Raw genomic sequence first — 18,341 nt, forward strand, 5'->3', positions numbered from 1 at the left:
AAAAATCTAACGGAAAATTTCCCAAAAAATTCCCTTAAAGGGAAATTTTTAGATTTCCGATTTTTTCCAAATTATTGCATCTCAAGTGTCTCGAAGGGGTTTCTTAAGCTTCTAAATGCCAAAAAAGTACCATTAAACAATTCATAATCCAAATTTCCTAAAATTTCCCCTCGAAGGGAAATTTTAAAAATTTCCGATTTTTTTCAAATTTTTGCATACCAAAGCAAATTTTTGGCTTCTCAAGAGGTTCTCTTGGCTTCTAAAAGCCACAAAGTACCATTAAACCATTCAAAATCCAAGTTTCCCAAAAATTTTCCTTGAAGGGAATTTTTAAAAATTTCCGATTTTTTTCAGATTTTTGCATCCCAAACCAAATTTTTGGCTTCCTAAGAGGTTTTCTAGGCTACTAAATGCCAAAAAGTTATATTTAACCATTCAAAATCCAAAATTTGCCCTAAAGGGAAATTTTAAAAATTTCCGAGTTTTTCAGATTTTTGCATCCGAAACCAAATTTTCGGGTTCCTAAGAGGTTCTCTAAGCTTCTAAATGCCAAAAAGTACCTTTAAAAGTGCAACCATAAAATTTCCCAAAAATTTTCCTTGAAGGGAAATTTTAAAAATTTCCAAATTTTTTCAGATTATTGCATCCCAAACCAAATTTTTGGGTTCCTAAGAGGTTATCTAAGCTTCTAAATGCCAAAAAGTACCTTTAAAAGTGCAACCATAAAATTTCCCAAAAATTTCCCTTGAAGGGAAATTTGAAAAATTTCCGATTTTTTCAGATTTTTGCATCCCAAACCAAATTTTTGGCTTCCTAAGAGGTTCTCTAAGCTTCTAAATCCTAAAAAGTACCATTTAACTATTCAAAATCCAAATTTGCCCTAAAGGGAAATTTTAAAAATTTCAGATTTTTTCAGATTTTTGCATCCCAAACCAAATTTTTGGCTTCCTAAGAGGTTCTCTAAGCTTCTAAATGCCAAAAAGTACCTTTAAAAGTGCAACCATAAAATTTCCCAAAAAATTCCCTTGAAGGGAAATTTTAAAAATTTCCGATTTTTTTCAGATTTTTGCATCTTAAGCCAAATTTTTTGCTTCTCTAGAGGTTCCCTAAGCTTCTAAATGCCAGAAAGTACCATTAAAACATTCAAAATCCAAATTTCCCAAATTTTTCCTCAAAGGGAAATTTTAAAAATTTTCCGATTTTTTCAGATTTTTGCATCTCAAGGCAAATGTTTGCTTCTCAAGAGCTTCTCTAAGCATCTAAACTCCAGAAAATAATATTAAATAATTCCAAATCGGAATTTCCCCAAATTTCCCTTAAAGGGAAATTTTAAAAATGTGCGGGGTTTTCCATATTTTTGCTTTCCAAGTGTCTTCAAGAGGTTATCTTAGCTTCTAAATGTCACAAAGTACCATTAAACCATTCAAAATCTAAATTTCCCAAAAATTTTCCTCAAAGGGACATTTTAAAAATTTTTCAGATTATTTTTCCCAGGTGTCTTCAAGAGGTTACGTTAGCGTCTAAATACTTAAATTGGCCATTAAAATATTAAAAAATAATTTTCCCAAAAATTTTCCCTCGAAGGGAAATTTTAAATTTTTTTTTCAATTTTTGCTTCCCAAGTGCCTCGATGAGGTTCTCTAAGCTTCTCAATGCTTAAATGAGCCATTGAAATATTTAAATCAAAACATTTCCCTTAAATAATAATTTCCCAAAAATTCCGCTTCGAGGGAAATTTTTACAATTTCCAATTTTTTTTTAATACTTTTATCTCCAAATCACCTTTAAATGATTCCTGTGGCTCAAAAATGTTGAAATTTAACATTTTTTTGTTCATAATAGAAATTTCCCAAAAATATCCCTCGAAGGGAATTTTTTTACAATTTCCGATTTTTTCACATTTTCATCCCCGAAAGACCTCTGATGGCTTCCTGTAGTTCCACAATGCTGAAATTTCACTTAAAAACCTGAAAATGAAAATTTCCCAAAAAATTCCGCTTTGAGGGAAATTTTTACAATTTCCAATTTTTTAATTCTTTTATCTCCAAATCGCCTCTAAATGATTCCTGTGGCTCAAAAATGTTGAAAATGAACCTTTTTTTGTTCATAATAAAAATTTCCCACAAATTTCGCCTTGAAGGGAAATTTTTACAATTTCCGATTTTTTCACATTTTTTTATCTCCGAAAGACCTCTGAAGGCTGCCCGTAGCTCCACGATGCTAAAATTTTACTTAAAAGGTGAAAATTAAAAATTTCCCAAAAATATCCCACGAAGGGAAATGTTTAATATTCGAAATTATCCTATAATTTTTATATTTTTTATCCACAAAGGACCTCTGAAGGTTTCCTGTGTAGCTCCACGATGCTAAAATTTTGTTGAAAATGTGAAAAGAAAATTTACCCAAAAATATCCCTCGAAGGGATTTTTTAATTTTCAGATTTTTTTCATAGTGTTTCATACCCAAAATACCTCCAAATCATTCCTATAGCTCCAAAATGTTAAATTTTTTACTTAAAAAGCTGAAAATGAAAATTTCCCAAAAATATCCCTTGAAGGGAAATTTTTACAATTTTCCAATTTTTTTATATTTTTTCATCCTAGGAAGACCTCTGATGGCTTCCTGTAGCTCCACAATGTTGAAATTTTTGCTTAAAAATGAAAATTTCCCAAAAATATCCCTTGAAGGGAAATTTTTACAATTTTCCAATTTTTTATATTTTTCATCCCCGAAAGGCCTCTGAAGGCTTCCTGTAGCTCCAAAATGTTGAAATTTTACTTAAAAAGCTGAAAATAAAAAATTTCCCAAAAATATCCCTCGATGGGAAATTGTTATAATTTCCGATTTTTTTCACATTTTTTTACCTCGTGGAACCTTTAGAGGTATTTAAAGGTTCCACGATGCTAAAATTTTACTGAAAATGTGAAAAGAAAAATTTCCCCAAAAATATCCCTCAAAAGGGAAATTCTCAAATTTCCGATTTTTTCATTACCTTTTCAATGTAAAGTCCTTTAAGTGATTCTGGTGGCTTTAAAATTCTCAAATACCCAAATTTCCTATTAAATGTTCAAAATAAAAAATTTAGAAATTTTTGAAAAAAAAATCCCTTTAAATTTTTTTATGTTCCTTCAGGAAATTTTTTCAAAAAATTCCCTTAATTTTTTTTTTTTTTGGATTTTTTTCCGGCTCCAAATTGATATTTTCCTACATTTTCCCCTTGACATAAAAAAAATTAATTTAATTTTTTTTGTCATCTACAAAAATTATTCCTCTATCAAATCTCATTCCTGCATGTTTGTTCATGCAGCGATGACTTGGCAAAACACACATTTTTCACAAATTTTAATTAAATGCAGCAATATTCCAGCTAATTAACGTAAAGAGAGCATTCCCCATACTAACGCCGCACACACAAGCCATGAGAGCATGCATGCAGCATGCATGACTATCAGTCTTGTGTGTGTGTATATGTGTGAGTGTGTTTGAGCTTGGGTTGCAACATCGTCATCATAATCATATTTGCATAAAATGTTATCAAACATTTTTTGACACTTGGCAAAATTTATTAAATGTGTGTGACACACACTCAATATTGTCACACACATACACACAAAAGTTCCTCCTCATCTTATGTGTGTGTGTGGATGAGGGGAGGGGCAAAAATTTCTCAGCTCACTGATTCCCCAGGAAGGAAATAGGAAAAATATTGTTAATGCACTTGAGTGACAATTTTTGGAAATTGAATGGAAGAGGATCGAATGAGGGAAGATGTTGAGGAAGACTAAGTGAAAGGCCAGGGATGGAAATTTGTAATTGAAGGAAAAAAAGAGGGAATTTTTTTCTTTTCAAAATTTTTAATTTTTTCAGTTTTTTTTGTAAATGAAAAAAAAATATGTAAGGCAGGGATGGACATGTAACATTGCATTCAAAAAATTTCCAGGGATGGAAATTTTTCATTAACAAAAAAAAATATTTTTCATCAAAAGAAAGTTTTTTTTTGGATTTTTTTCTTAATTGAATTCAAAAAAATAAATAAAAAATATTTCCCTCGTATATCGGTCTCCTATTTGGTAAATCCCTTACCCAGTAACATTCGAAATTTATAGTTTTTGGGTACTATTTTTCAACCGAATCGGCTGTAATTTGGTATTTGGGGTTCTCTTGGGGTAGCAAATCCTTCTACCAAAAATTATTAATACCGGTCAACTTTTTAGGATAGCCCCCATATAACTGTACCTCGATTATTCGGGGTCTTGAGTACGTTTTTCAAACAAACTCGTTGAAAATTGGTATTTTAGGTTCTCATAGGGTAAAAAATCTCCCCTCCAAAAATTATTAATATTGTCCCAATTTTGGGTATAGCTCCCATGTAACCGATTCCTTATTATTCGGGGTCTTGGGCACGTTTCTGAACCAAATTGGCTGTAATTTGGTATTTGGGGTTCTTATGGAGTAACAAATCTCCCTACCAAAAATTATCAATATTGACCCAAGTTTAAGGGTAGTCCCCATATAACCGCACCTCTATTATTCGGGATCTTGAGCATGTTTTTCAATCAAACTCGCTGTAATTTGGTATTTGGGATTCTCATGGGGTAGCAAATCTTTCTACGAAAAATTTTTAATATTGGCTCAAGTTTGGGTATAGCCCCCATATAGCGGTACCTCTATTATTAGAGATCTTGAGCATGTTTTTCAATCAAACTCGCTGTAATTTGGTATTTGGGATTCTCATGGGGTAGCAAATCTTCCTACGAAAAATTTTCAATATTGGCTCAAGTTTGGGTATAGCCCCCATATAACGGTATCTCTATTATTCGGGGTCTTGGGTACGTTTCTCAACCAAATTTGCTGTAACTTGGTATTTGGGGTTCTCATGGGATAGGAAACCTTCCAACCAAAAATGATCAATATTGATCAACTTTTTAGGGTAGTCCCCATATAACCGAACCGCTATTATTAGGGATCTTGAGGATGTTTTTCAACCAATTTGGCTGTAATTTGGTATTTGGGGTTCTCATGGGATAAGAAATCTCCCTACCAAAAATTATCAATATTCACCCAAGTTTAAGGGTAGTCTCCATATAACCGCACCTGTATTATTCGGGATCTTGAGCATGATTTCTAACCAAATTTGCTATAATTTGGCATTTGGGGTTCTCATGGGGTAGCAAATCTCTCAACAAAAAATTATCAATATTGGTTTACTTTTTAAGGTAGCCCCCATATAACGGTACCTCTATTATTCGGGGTCTTGAGGATGTTATTCAACCTAATTGACTGTAATTTGGTATTTGGGGTTCTCATGGGATAGGAAACCTTCCAACAAAAATTTTCATTATTGGTCCAACTTTGGGTATAGCCCCCATATATCGGTACCTTTATTATTCGGGATCTTGAGCATGTTTTTCAACAAAATTCGCTGTAATTTGGTATTTGGGGTTTTATGGAGTAACAAATCTTCCTACCAAAAATTATAAATATTGGCCCATGTTTGGGTATAGCCCCCATATAGCGGTAGCTCTATTATTCGGGATCTAGAGCATGTTTCTCAACCAAATTGGTTGTAATGTGGTATTTGGGCTTCTCATGAGGTAGAAAATATTCCTACAAAAAATTATCAATATTGGCCCATGTTTGGGTATAGCCTCCATATAGCGGTACCTCTATTATTAGGGATCTTGAGCACGTTTTTCAATCAAATTGGCTGTACTTTGGTATTTCGCGTTCTTATAGGGTAGCAAATCATTCTACTAAAAATTTACAATATTGGTCAATTTTTTAGGGTAGTCCCCATATAACCGCACCTCTATTATTCGGGATCTTGAGCATGTTTTCCAACCAAATTGGTTGTAATTTGGTATTTAGGGTTCTCATGGGATATGAAATCTTCCTACCAAAAATTATCAATATTGACCCAAGTTTAAGGGTAGCTCCCATATAACGGTACTTCGAATATTCGGGATCTTGGGCACGTTTCTCAACCAAATTGGCTGGAATTTGGTATTTGGGGTTCTCACGGGATAGCAAATCTTCCTACCAAAAATTATCAATATTGATCAATTTTTTAGGGTAGTCCCCATATAACGGTACTTCGAAATATGCGGAATTTCGGGGGATTTGAGCAAATTCTTCAACCGAATTGGCCGTAATTTAGTATTTTGCATTCCCTACCGAAAATTCATTATTTTTTTTAATTTTTTGTAAATTTTTTTTTTAATTTTTTGAAAAAAAATTTTTTTTAAATAATTTTTAGGAAAAAATATAATTTTTGGGAATGGAAATTCATCATTGTTACATTTTTTTTTTAATTTTTTTTTCATTTCGAAGAAAAATTATGCCAGGGTTGGAATTTTTTTCCTTCAAAAAAATCTCAATTTTATAAATTCCTTTTTTTTCTTTGTGAATTTTAAAAGTGCCTCCCTCCTCCTTTAATTTTGTTATAAAAAGAAAATTCAAACACCAAGTTAAATAAAATATCTTCCGAACTTTTTAATTACTCTCAAGTGTAGTTAAATGGTTCTCAAAAAAAAAAAAAAAAACGAAAATCGTAAACTTGGCCAAAACAACACTCTGTTTTGGCCAGACACAGAATACTATTGCCAAAAGCAAACCGAAACTAAAGTAAATATTTGAAAAGTTTGGAAGACAACCGACCTAACTCAATAAGAAACAGGGATGGGAGAGTGAATAAAAAAATTAATTGAAAGTGGAGGAAAATCAACAATTATAATAAAAAATAACGACATGTGTAATGAAAGAGAAAAAAATTAAATAAAAAAAATTGTTTCTTTATTTTTTTATTTTAAAAAAATTTTTAATTTTTTTTAAGATTTTTTTTTTCAATTTTTATTCTTGAAAAAAAAAATAATTTTTTTTAATGTTTTCCTTTGAAAAAAATTTAAAATTGTTTTTGATATTTTTATTTATATTATTTTTTCAATTTTTTTTCATTTGAAAAAAAAATTTAATTTTTTTTTTAATTTTTTTTTTATTTTTTTTCAATTTTTTTTTTCATTTGAAGAAAATTTTAGCATTTTTCCACTATGGAAAAAAATTTTATACTTGTTAAGATTTTTTTTACAATTTTTCTTTTGAAAAAAATTGTAACGTTTAAAAAAATTTGAATTTTTTTTACGATTTTGTTTTAATTTTTTTGAAAAAAAAAAACTTAAAAAAAATTTTTTAATGTTGTCCTTTGATAAAAAATTTTAACAAATTTTTTAATATTTTTATTTATTTTTCATTGAAACAAATTTTAACATTTTTTTAACTTTTTTACTTTAGAAAAAATTTTATACTTTTAAATTTTTTCTTTAATTTTTTTCATTTGAAAAAATTAATTAATTAATTTTTTTATGAATGTTTTCTTAATTTTTTCCTTTAAAAAAATTTAAATTTTTCCATTTTTTTCTTTAATCTTTTTTTCCATTTTTTTCCTCTAAATTTTTTTTTTCATTTTTTTCCTTAATTTTTTTTACATTTTTTCCCTTTAAAAATTTATTTTTCCATTTTTTTCCTTTAAAAATTTTGTTAATTAGTTTTTTCCTTTAAATTTTTTTTTTATAAATTTTTTTACATATTTTTTAAATAATAATATTTTTAAATAATTCCAAACAAACCAAAAATCGCTACCCCGAAAACTCCCCCCTTGCTATTCTCCTGCTCACACTTCACTACACTTTCATTAATTTTCATTACGTTTTTCATTTTCCAAAAAATAAAATACTAAACCAAAAACAAACAACAACTCATGACATTCTACACTCTATTCTCTGCTCAACATCAACACCTCATTTTTATTACATTTAAAAAATAATAATTATTTTTTCTAAAATTTCCCCCCCACCCCCACAGTTAAACGGCAGCATCAAGCCCGTACACCCACCACGTGACGCGGTGCCGCCACCGCCAAAAGATGGTGGCCGCATGCGCAGCTCACCGCTGCCACCACAGCTACCCGATCGCAGAGGTATGCCCGGCAGTCAACAGCAGCCACAACAACAAATTGCCCAGATCGTTGAGCCGACAATGGAACAGTTGGATAGTATTAAAAAATATCAGGTAAGTCGAAATTTTTTCTTTTCAAAATTACTTTTTTAAATTTTTTTGTTTATTAAATAAAATATTTATTAAATAAAAACATCAAAACATTAGCTGAAATGAATGCAATGCCTAAAAGGAGGCTTTAAATTAGTGTATTGGCTTCTCTGAAAGAGAATGGGAGAAGAACAGAGTAACTATGGCGTAAAAGGGCGTTATTACATTATAAGGCAAAACAATGAGTTGCTTTGATAAGGTTGTCATTATATGTCATTTTTTCTTGTGTTTTTTTTAAATTAATTTTTGTTTAAATTTTTTGCTTAAATTTTGAATTTCCTGTCAATGGAATTTTTTTCTCTTATTTTTGGAATTTTTTTTTATTTGGTTTTTTTTAATTTTTTTTTATTTTTTAAATTTTTTTTAAATTTTTTATAATTTTTTAATAGTATTTTATTTTTTAATTATTTATTTAATTTTTTTTAATTATTTATTTAATTTATTTTTTTAATTATTGATTTAATTTTTTTAAATTATTTATTTAATTTTTTAAATTATTTATTTAATTTTTTAAATTATTTATTTAATTTTTTAAATTATTTATTTAATTTTTTAAATTATATATTTAATTTTTTTAAATTATTTATTTATTTTTTTAATTATTTATTTAATTTTTTTAATTATTTATTTAATTTTTAATTATTTTTTAAATTTTATTTATATATATTTTTTTTTTTTTAATTTTTTTCCATTTTCCTTCATATCTTCCCTTTAAATGACAACCTTACCCCAATGGTCTATTTCATTTGCCTGAAAGTATGCTTTAAATTTGTTGAATATATGCATTCAGTGTAAATAAGACTTCATTGTGCCGTTCTTACATCGCTGATGTAAAAACGTAACCGTTAATGTGATTTAATGCCGTTTTGCCTGAAAGTATGCTTTAAATTTGTTAAATACATACATTCTGTGTAATCAAGCCGTTAGCGTGCCGTTTTTACATCGTTGATGTAATAACGTAACCGTTATTGGTGATTTAATGCCGTTTTGCCTGAAAGTATGCTACAGATTTTGTGTTTATAGCCTAAAGGGCGTGTTTATAAAGGGAAATCGTTATGTTTTCGATTGAAAGTGGCATTTTAATCAAATTTCAAAGGATTTTCTGCAACAAAAAATATTTTTGTAATGAAAATATCATTTAAATATTATTAAATAAATTCCTATATAATTTTTTAAACCAAACATCATAAGAAAATTTAATGATTTGTAAAATATATACCACAAAAATCATGATATCTTGATTTCGATTGTTGTTGTTCTCAAATTAAATTTATAAATAGTTTTTTGCCATTGTGATTTTGGGGTTTTTGTTGCAGAGAAAGACAGAAATGATATTTTTGGCCATTTTTGCCCTTAACATGGCTGTTGATGTCTTTAGCATGTGGGCTAAACCACACAAAATTCTTGGAAATTGTTGCATATTTAAATGATTATACCATGCATTGAAATTATTCTATATATAGAACATTTCAATGTTGAAAGGAATTTGTTGTTTTTTTTTCTTCCTCTTTCTCTCACATTATTGCAAGGCATTTCGAAAAGGCATTTGAATGACTTTCTGGCCCTGGTAAAAATTTTTTGCTGTTGTTGTTGTTGTTTATCACAATCAAATACTTTTAGTCGGAATTTTTCTTTCTACACTCCACTTCAATACTCCTGGTCCACTATTTTTTTCATTCATCGCAAGGCTTTTGTGTGTTGAAAAAAAAAAAAGTTTTTTTTTTCTTCTCCATAATCCTGAAAGCTTTCACCATCACTCTTCCAGCTCTTTTGTAGTGAAGTGAGCAGAAGATATGCTTTGGTCATCATCATCCTTCTGCATAGTTCGTTTGTTAGTTGGACAAAAATGTTTGAATGACATGGTCATATTGAATATATATTTTTTTTTCAAATGGCAAATTGCATTGCTGGTCATTGTTGTTGTTGTCATTGCCATTATGTGAATAAAATATGACTTGACAAGTTCAGTTCATTTTAGTTTAGGGGAAGGTGTGGTGTGGGATTTCGAATAGTTGCTGTGGCCGTTGGCTAGAAATGTCAAGTGAACATTTGTCATGAAAAGGAGTTGAGGGGGAATTTTTATTTTAAAATTCAATTTGAAATAAATTCAATAATTCCAAACGATTTGTAAATGTTTAATGGAGTACGTATTTAATGGGAAAATAAATTATTGAAATTAAAAAATAAAATAATTTTATTTTTTTCATAAAAAAATATTTTTTTTTTATTAAAAAAATTATTTTTTTTTATTAAAAAAAAAATATTTTTTTATTAAAAAAATATTTTTTCTACTAAATTTTTTTTTATTAAAAAATTATTTTTTATTGAAAAAATTATTTTTTTATTAGAAAAATTATTTTTTATTAAAAAATTAAATTTTATTGTAAAAAAAATTAATTATTTTTTTATTACTAATTTTTTTTATTAATTTAATAAAAAATATTATTAAAAATTTTAATTTTTTTTCAAAAATTTTTAAAAAAATAATTTTTTAAATAATTTTTTAAATAATTTTTTTAATTAAAAATTTTAATTTTTTAATAAAAAATATGATTTTTTATTAAAAAATATTTTTTTATAAAAAATATTTAATTGGTTAAAAATAAAAATTTAATTTTTTTTAAATTTATTCTTTATTAACAAAATTTAATTATAAAAAAAATCTAATAATTTCATTTTTTTATTAAAAAATATTTTTTTATAAAAAAATTTAAAAAATTTAATTTTATTTTTTTTTATTTACAAATTTTAATTATTTTTTAATATTTTTTTCCCAAATTTAATAAAAAAATATTATTAAAAAATTTAAATTTTTAAACTTAAAAATGGCTTTTTTGTTTATTTTTTTTTAATTTAAAATATAAATTTCCTTAAAAGTTATTTTTTATTTAAATTTTTTAAAAAAATAATTTTATCTTTTTAATATTAGTATTGTTTTTATTTTTTAATTAAAAAAAGCAATTTTTTAATAATTTTTTTAACTACAAAATTGTCACTTTTTAATAAAAAAAATATGATTTTTTATTATTTTTTTTAATATTTTTTTTTATTATTTTATCTATATAAAAAATTAATTTTTTTTAAATTTATTCTTTATTAGCAAAATTTAATTTTTTTATAAAAAATATTTTTTTTACTAAATTATTTTTATTTTAATTTTTTTAATAAAATATTTAATTTTTTTTAATGAAATAAACTTTTTTATTTAATTTTCCTTCAAAGTTATTTTTTATTTTTTTATTAAAAATTTAATGTTTCCTATTGTTTCCTATTTTTTAATAAAAATAATTTTATTTATTTAATAATAGTATTGTTTTTATTTTTTAATTAAAAAAAAAATAATATTTTTTTTAATTACACTTTTATCACTTTTTAATGAAAAAATAAGATTTTTTTTATTAAAAAAAATATAAAAAAAATATTTTTTATAAATAACAATTTAATTTTTTTAATTTATTCTTTATTAACAAAATTTAATTTTTTTATAAGAAAATATTTTTCACTAAATTATTTTCATTTAATTTTTTTAATAAAATATTTAATTTTTTTTAATAAAATATTTATTTTTTAATTAAATAATTTATTTTTTTAATTATAAAATTATTTTTTTTTTATTAAAAAATTTTTCATTTAGTACAAATTTTTTTCTTTTAATTTTCTCACGCCACCGAGCCACGTACCTTACAAAAAAAATAATAAAACAAAATAAATTGCCACAGAAAATGTTTTCGATTTTTATATGTATGTTAATTTCTTTTTTTTCTCTCTCTTGCTAACAACAACAACAACAATAGTGGCATTAATTTTCTGTTTATATGAAGCCGTTTAACAGGTTTATCAGACATTTGATTTTATTTCATCTGCTGTTTGTTGTTTTTGTTGTTAAAACTAATTAACATTTTCGCTCTTTATTTTGTTGTTGTTTTAATTAGTTTAGTACAAAAACAACAATACTAAACGACAAAAAATAGAAAATAGTGAAAACCATCAAAACGATGTTGTCGTTGGTTGGTTGTTCGGCGATAAGAAGAAAACCTACAAATTTTTATTATGTGACCTGATTGACTCAAAAAAAAAAAAAAAAACATGCCGGTCCCCCAGCGAACAATGCATTTGCAACCTCAGAATACTAGGAAATAAGTATGTGTGCGCTTAAGTATTACAGGTCAAGGTTTAATTAGTAAACAGAATGTAAACATTTTTTGTCTATGCATGCAAGTGTGTCTGTGTGCGTGTGAGCGTTAAGAATTTGCATAATAAAAAAATTAAAATACCTAATGGCCTATTAGAGAGCGACGACATTATGCAAAACCAAAACCCTTTGGAAGATAATGGTTGGATAATAGGCGGGTTCGTTGAATATTAACAAATATTTTTTTTAATATAATTAAGAAAAATAATTTATTTTATTTTTTTATTTTTTTTTAATTTAATTATTTTTTAATTTTATTATTTTTCCTTTGTAAATAATTTCATTTTTTTCTTAACAAATTCCCTTAAAAATCCCTGTCAACATAACCCATCTATTTCTCCGCATTATTACATTTACATTATCGCCCCCTACTTTGTTGAAACACACACACATGCACATACACTAATAAAATGCATACAATTTTAAGGGATTTGTTTTTGTAAGCAAGCAACCAACCAACCAACCAACGAAACAAAACAAAACCAAACAAAGCTCTTAGCAAATTTACATACATTGTTATTCCTAATGCCATGTACAGACGAGCGTTGTTCGCTCTCTCATTCGTTGTTCGACCCTTAATTACGAAGTAATTACTTAGTTCCCCATACAAAATCGTCTGAGCGAACACCGACTTTTGTACGTTGTTCAATTCGAATCACTCTCTGAATAACCAATAAATTTGTCCCATCCCTAACAATTGAGAGTATTTATCGAAAATAAATTAATTTTGACAGTTTGTAAATATTTATGAAATTTTCAAACTTTTTCAGTAAAATTGAAAATCATGAATGAAAAGTAATAAATTGTATAGTTTTTATATATGCAACAGGATGTAAATTTTGTTTTCTACATAATGCAATATGCATTTCTTTTCCCTTGGTTCTAATTAGCGTACAAAACAAGAAACAAATGTGGGGCAACTCAAACAAAAAATTCTCCAAATTTGTATATGTGACAGTATGTGACATTTGAATTGAGAAAATATAAAAATGTATTAAAAACAACATTTTCAGAAAAAATGGAAAACATGAATGAAAAGTAAATAGATATGGGTTCATACTATAGTCAGGAGAAAGAGAATTATTTTTTCTATTTAGATCCCTATGTAATTCACTAAAATATGTTAAATTTTTGGTGTAAAACAAGAAACAAAAAGTTTGAAATAAAAAACTCTGATGATATGAATTATGAATAGTGTTGTATGAACGGGTTAATTCATGTACGTAATTCTGAGAGCGAACTACGTTGTTCGGATGACCGTCAGAACATGGCATAAAACAAAAGCACAGAGGAAGAAAACAGCAGCAGCAACAACAACACGAAAACAAATCTAAATATCACCGAAAAAAAATTAGCAACACTCACAAACAACAACAACAACGGAAAAATATCATGTCACACAGTTTGTGCAATGAAAGTGTATGCGTGCGTGTGTGTGTGTGATTGACTCCACCTGTGTGCATTAATTAGCATAACAACATACGAATGCAAGTAAGCGAACAGTATTAGCACATTCGGCAAATAGGAGAGAGTAATCGTACACTGCACTACACTACACTGTACTAAGAGAGCATGAGAGGCAATGATAGTAAGGCAGGGTTAGAGCAGGCTCGTTGCGTCGATGTGTGTGTGTGTCAATGCGGTTTCACAGTGATTTCAATTGAATGTGCATGAGGGTATGCTTTTATTTACTTTGGCGAGAGAGCAAGCGTGAGGGGTTTTGCCTGATGTGTGCGGTTAGAGACTTACTGAGTAAGGCAACGGTATTATTGTTGTTTTTGTTGTTGTTTGGAGAACTGTGTGCATGCATGCTTTGTGTGTGTGTTTTTTTGGGTTTTTTTTAATAGACCATTCAAATGACAGGTTATGATAAACTCCTCATGAAAAATGTCACTCTTCTCTAAGTGTTGTTATTTGCATCTGTTTAAATGTTTTTTTTTTTTGTTTTTCGTGTGGAGATAATTAGAAAGAGTAGAGTTAAATACTTCTCCCATCTCAGTTAGTATCACTAGAAGAGGAAGAAGAAGAAAATGAATTTGATATGCATTTGAACGTGAGTGCATGTCGAAAACAAAACAGTATTTGCATTAATAATGTTTTGTTGTTGTTCTTGGGAATAAATGCAGCAACAACAACAACAAAATGTAAATAAAGCACGTTTTGGGTAAATTTAGAGCAAAATTAATATAAAAACGAGCAGATTTTTTTTTTTTTTTGAGGGAAAATAAATTAAATTAAAAAATAAATAAAAGAAATTATTAATTCCACAAAAAATAGAATTAAAGATGAATTTAAATTCCAACCAAAATAAAAATGTATTTTGGCAGATTTTTTAAACAAAAATAATTAAAAAAACACAAAAATGAAAATAATTAAAAAAATTTCTAAATTCAGTCAAAATTAAAAATTTTTTATTAACTCAATACCAGTATTTAAATTTTTTCAAAAAAAAAAAAAAAAAAAATTGAAAAAAATAAATTATAATTTCAAATAAACCTGTAGTCAGATTCAAATCTTCTTCTAGGTAGACCAACAACAAAAAATAACCTGAAAAATGTAAATAGTATATGTGGTCCAGCCAGCAAAAAAACCCTTTGGCTTTGAAATGCATATTTTTTCGAAAGCAGTTTATTTTGTTTACTTTATTATAAAAACAACAACAACAAAATGGAATAACAAAAAACCTGCATTTGTTTTGTCACAACCTGATATTTGTTCATATGGTTTGTTTTTTTGGGATATTTCAAAACCATAAGGTTTGAATAATGCAAACAATATGTGAGACAGCAGAAGCGTCAGTCAGCAGCACCTGTCATGCACCACCCTCAACCCACCCTCTACAAGGTTAGGAAAAAACAGCTTTTTTTAAACATATTTATGTGGAATGAATTTCAAAACGAGGGTGATTGGGAAAAAATTATTTTGAAAATATTAAACATTTTTTTTTATAAAAAAAATTAAATTAATTAAAAAAATTATTGAAAAAAAAAATAAATTAAATATTAAAAATTATTATATCTTCCATACCCACCCTCGTCATAGCACTGGGTTTGACTGTCAATTTGTTTTGTGAACTGCACTTCATTTTCTTGGTATTTTTGTTTCCATATTTTTTGGTCCTCTCTTCATAATATCATTTTTGTTTATTTAAATTTTTGACCAGCAACAAACATAACAACAACAAAAGACCATTCTTTATTGCCATTAGTGGTAACACCACTGCCCTGGTCTATGGTTTATATGGTAACCAAGTGTTAATTACTTTTTAGAACTTGTTAAAAGTTTTCAGTGTTGTGTTTTTTTTCTCTGCGGATTTTGAGAGAAATTATTCCAAAAGAATATTTATGGGAAATAATTTTTTTTTGTAGTTGGACATTATTTTGAGTGGCCAAAGAGGATTTTTTGTTATTTGTCAAAGAAATTAGGAGGACAAATGGATGGGGCGTGGGAATTTTTCTATAAAAATATTCATTCAAAATTCAAAAATATTTCTTCATTTTACGAGGCCTTATTTAAGGTATAAATACTATATCTAGCGATTTCTTTTCGATGGGAACCTATACTGAATTTCGATGCAGAACATAATTTTCCTTAACACCATACCACTAAAAGGGTGTTTTAAGGGAGAATTTGGCAAATTTTTGAGAAAGGTGCTAAAAAGAAATTCAAATAAAAAATCTACTTTAAAGCCCCCATTTTGCCACCCATATTTTTGGGTTATATATTGCAAATATCGATTTCTTGTGTTCCGAGACCTATAGTGAAATTGGATGTAGAATATTTTTCTTCTTGGCTTTAGCCCCTTAAAATGGACCCTTCGTATGGAAATCGGCACTTATTTGAAGATGGTGTAAAGCTATCACAATTTTATTAATATCGAAAATTACAAACCAATAACTGCCGATTTCCATATGAAGGGTACATTGTAGGGGGCTGAAGTAAAGGAGAAAATTATTCTCCATCAAACTCCACTAAATTTTATGAGGGGTCGCCGACCCCAAGAAATAGGTTTAAATTATATTTAACATTAAAAAATTCAATACAAATGAGGGTATAAAAAAATAAGTCATATTTTGGTGTAATTTAATACCTTTTTCAACTTTGGGCTATTTTTACACTCAAAATGCCTATTTAGGGTCTTGACCCTAATGGAAAAAATATTTCTCATAAAATTTCACTATGGGTCACCGATCACAAGAAATAGGTATATATAATATTCCGTCTTAAAAAATTCTATACAATTGTGGGTATATAAAATAAGTCATATTTGCTAGTAATTTAATACCTGTTTCAACTTTGGGCAATTTTTACACCCAAAATGCCACTTTAGGGTCTTGACCCTAATGGAAAAAATATTCTCCACTAAATTTTACTATATAGGTCACCGACCACAAGAAATCGGTAAATATAATATTTAACATTCAAAAATTTAGTAAAAATGTGGGTGTAGAAAATAAGTCAATTTTAATAGGCAGATTAATACCTTTTTCAAATAAATGCAATTTTCTCCCCCATATGGTCACTATAGGGCCTTAGTCGTAATGAAGGAAATATTCTCCATCAAATTTCACTATGGGTCCTCGACCACAAGAAATCGGTATATATAATATTTAACCTTCAAAAATTCAGTACAAATGTGGGTATAGAAAATTAGTCAATTTTAAGGGGTAAATTAATACCTTTTCCAATTAACCACGATTTTCACCTTCAAATTGCAAGTTCAGGGTTTTTGTTCTAATGAAAAAAATATTCTCCATCAAATTTCACTATGGGCCACCGACCACAAGAAATCTCTAGCTATTATATATCCCTCAAAAACCTCTATAAAAATGTGGTGGTTATTAAAACATCGTTTTTGATTTTTTTCCAATATTTCTCTCTCTTAATTTCCGCCTCTCTTACCACTTACCATTCGGCCAACTCTTCCATTTCCCCATCAAGCCATTTGGGCTAAATCACCTGCAGCTATGCATAACATGTTAATGGCCATAACAACCCGGCTAAGGCTGACGTCAGAGTGCAAGCGAGAAGCGATGCGATACTACATGCTATAATAGTTCATGCTACTTCAATGCTATAGTATGTCAGAGTGAGTGCTATAGAGAGCAAAGCGTGTTCTTGGTTTACATCGCATTTTCTGTTGTAAACTGGTGTTTATTGACTCAAGAAGAATTCAGACGAAGAATTTTTCATATCGCAAAATATTTTCAAAGTAATTTTTAAATAAAAATTCATCAAATTAACAAATATTTCTGCATCGATTTCCCGTATTTTTTCCAAATTATTTTATTATTATTTATTTAAATTTGGGCATGAGTTCACAAAAAAATAAAATTCGATAAGATGCAAAAGAACGATGCCAAAAACCGATCAATAACGGTAAATAAAAATAATAAACAAAGAAACTCAAACAGAGCCAACGCGAGCTCTTGCTATAAACCATTGCACAACACGCTTTATCGCTTGCACTAGCTTTGTCTCGCTTGTAGCGTAGCATCCACTCTGACAGCTTTTGCGCTATGCCATAAGAAAACACACGCAGAGGTTTATAGCGTCGCCTAGCGGCATATCATAGCATCGCTTCTCGCGCGCACTCTGACGTCAGCCTAAAAAATCAAAAACAAAAAAAAAAGAGGCAGTCTATAACGAACGTGTTATCTGTACGCGTGCTCTTCTCCCTCATTAGTGGCTCTGGCTCTCTCATAACCTCCATCTCTTTTCATTCAGTTGTAGAAAATCATGCGCTCTCCGACTGATTACCGTTCTACCGTTCTTCTGGCTAAGTTTTTGTGTGGTCTCCTCTCTCTCTCTCTCTCTCTAGACCTAACTGACTGTCAATGCACAACCATATTTCCGAACGTTTTAGTTTCAAATCAGTTAACATTTGTTGTTTTGGCCAGGCGAACACCAAAAAATAAAAACACGGTTCGAAGCACGGGTTGAAATGCGCGCGGCTTTCCACCTACCACCAGCCAGCCATCCATCGATCCGTTGTCGTATCTAATGACTGTGTGGAGGAGCTTGAAATTTTGAACGCTTAACAAAGTGT

The 18,341-nt window shown here is 28.3% G+C and overlaps 1 protein-coding gene across 1 annotated transcript in view; it reads left to right on the forward strand.

Annotated features, from left to right (window-relative positions):
• Positions 1–18,341, forward strand: part of LOC133330773 (protein PALS1) — a 64,831-nt gene that overhangs the window by 23,682 nt on the left and 22,808 nt on the right. The window contains exon 4 of the mRNA XM_061539182.1: positions 7,858–8,064. Within this exon, the coding sequence (XP_061395166.1) occupies positions 7,858–8,064 (207 nt within the window). The remainder of the gene's footprint in view (positions 1–7,857; positions 8,065–18,341) is intronic.

Source organism: Musca vetustissima, unplaced genomic scaffold, assembly GCF_032173495.1.
Source record: "Musca vetustissima isolate MV318-11 ecotype Yass unplaced genomic scaffold, APGP_CSIRO_Mvet_v1 utg3081, whole genome shotgun sequence".
NCBI classification, from domain to species: domain Eukaryota; kingdom Metazoa; phylum Arthropoda; class Insecta; order Diptera; family Muscidae; genus Musca; species Musca vetustissima.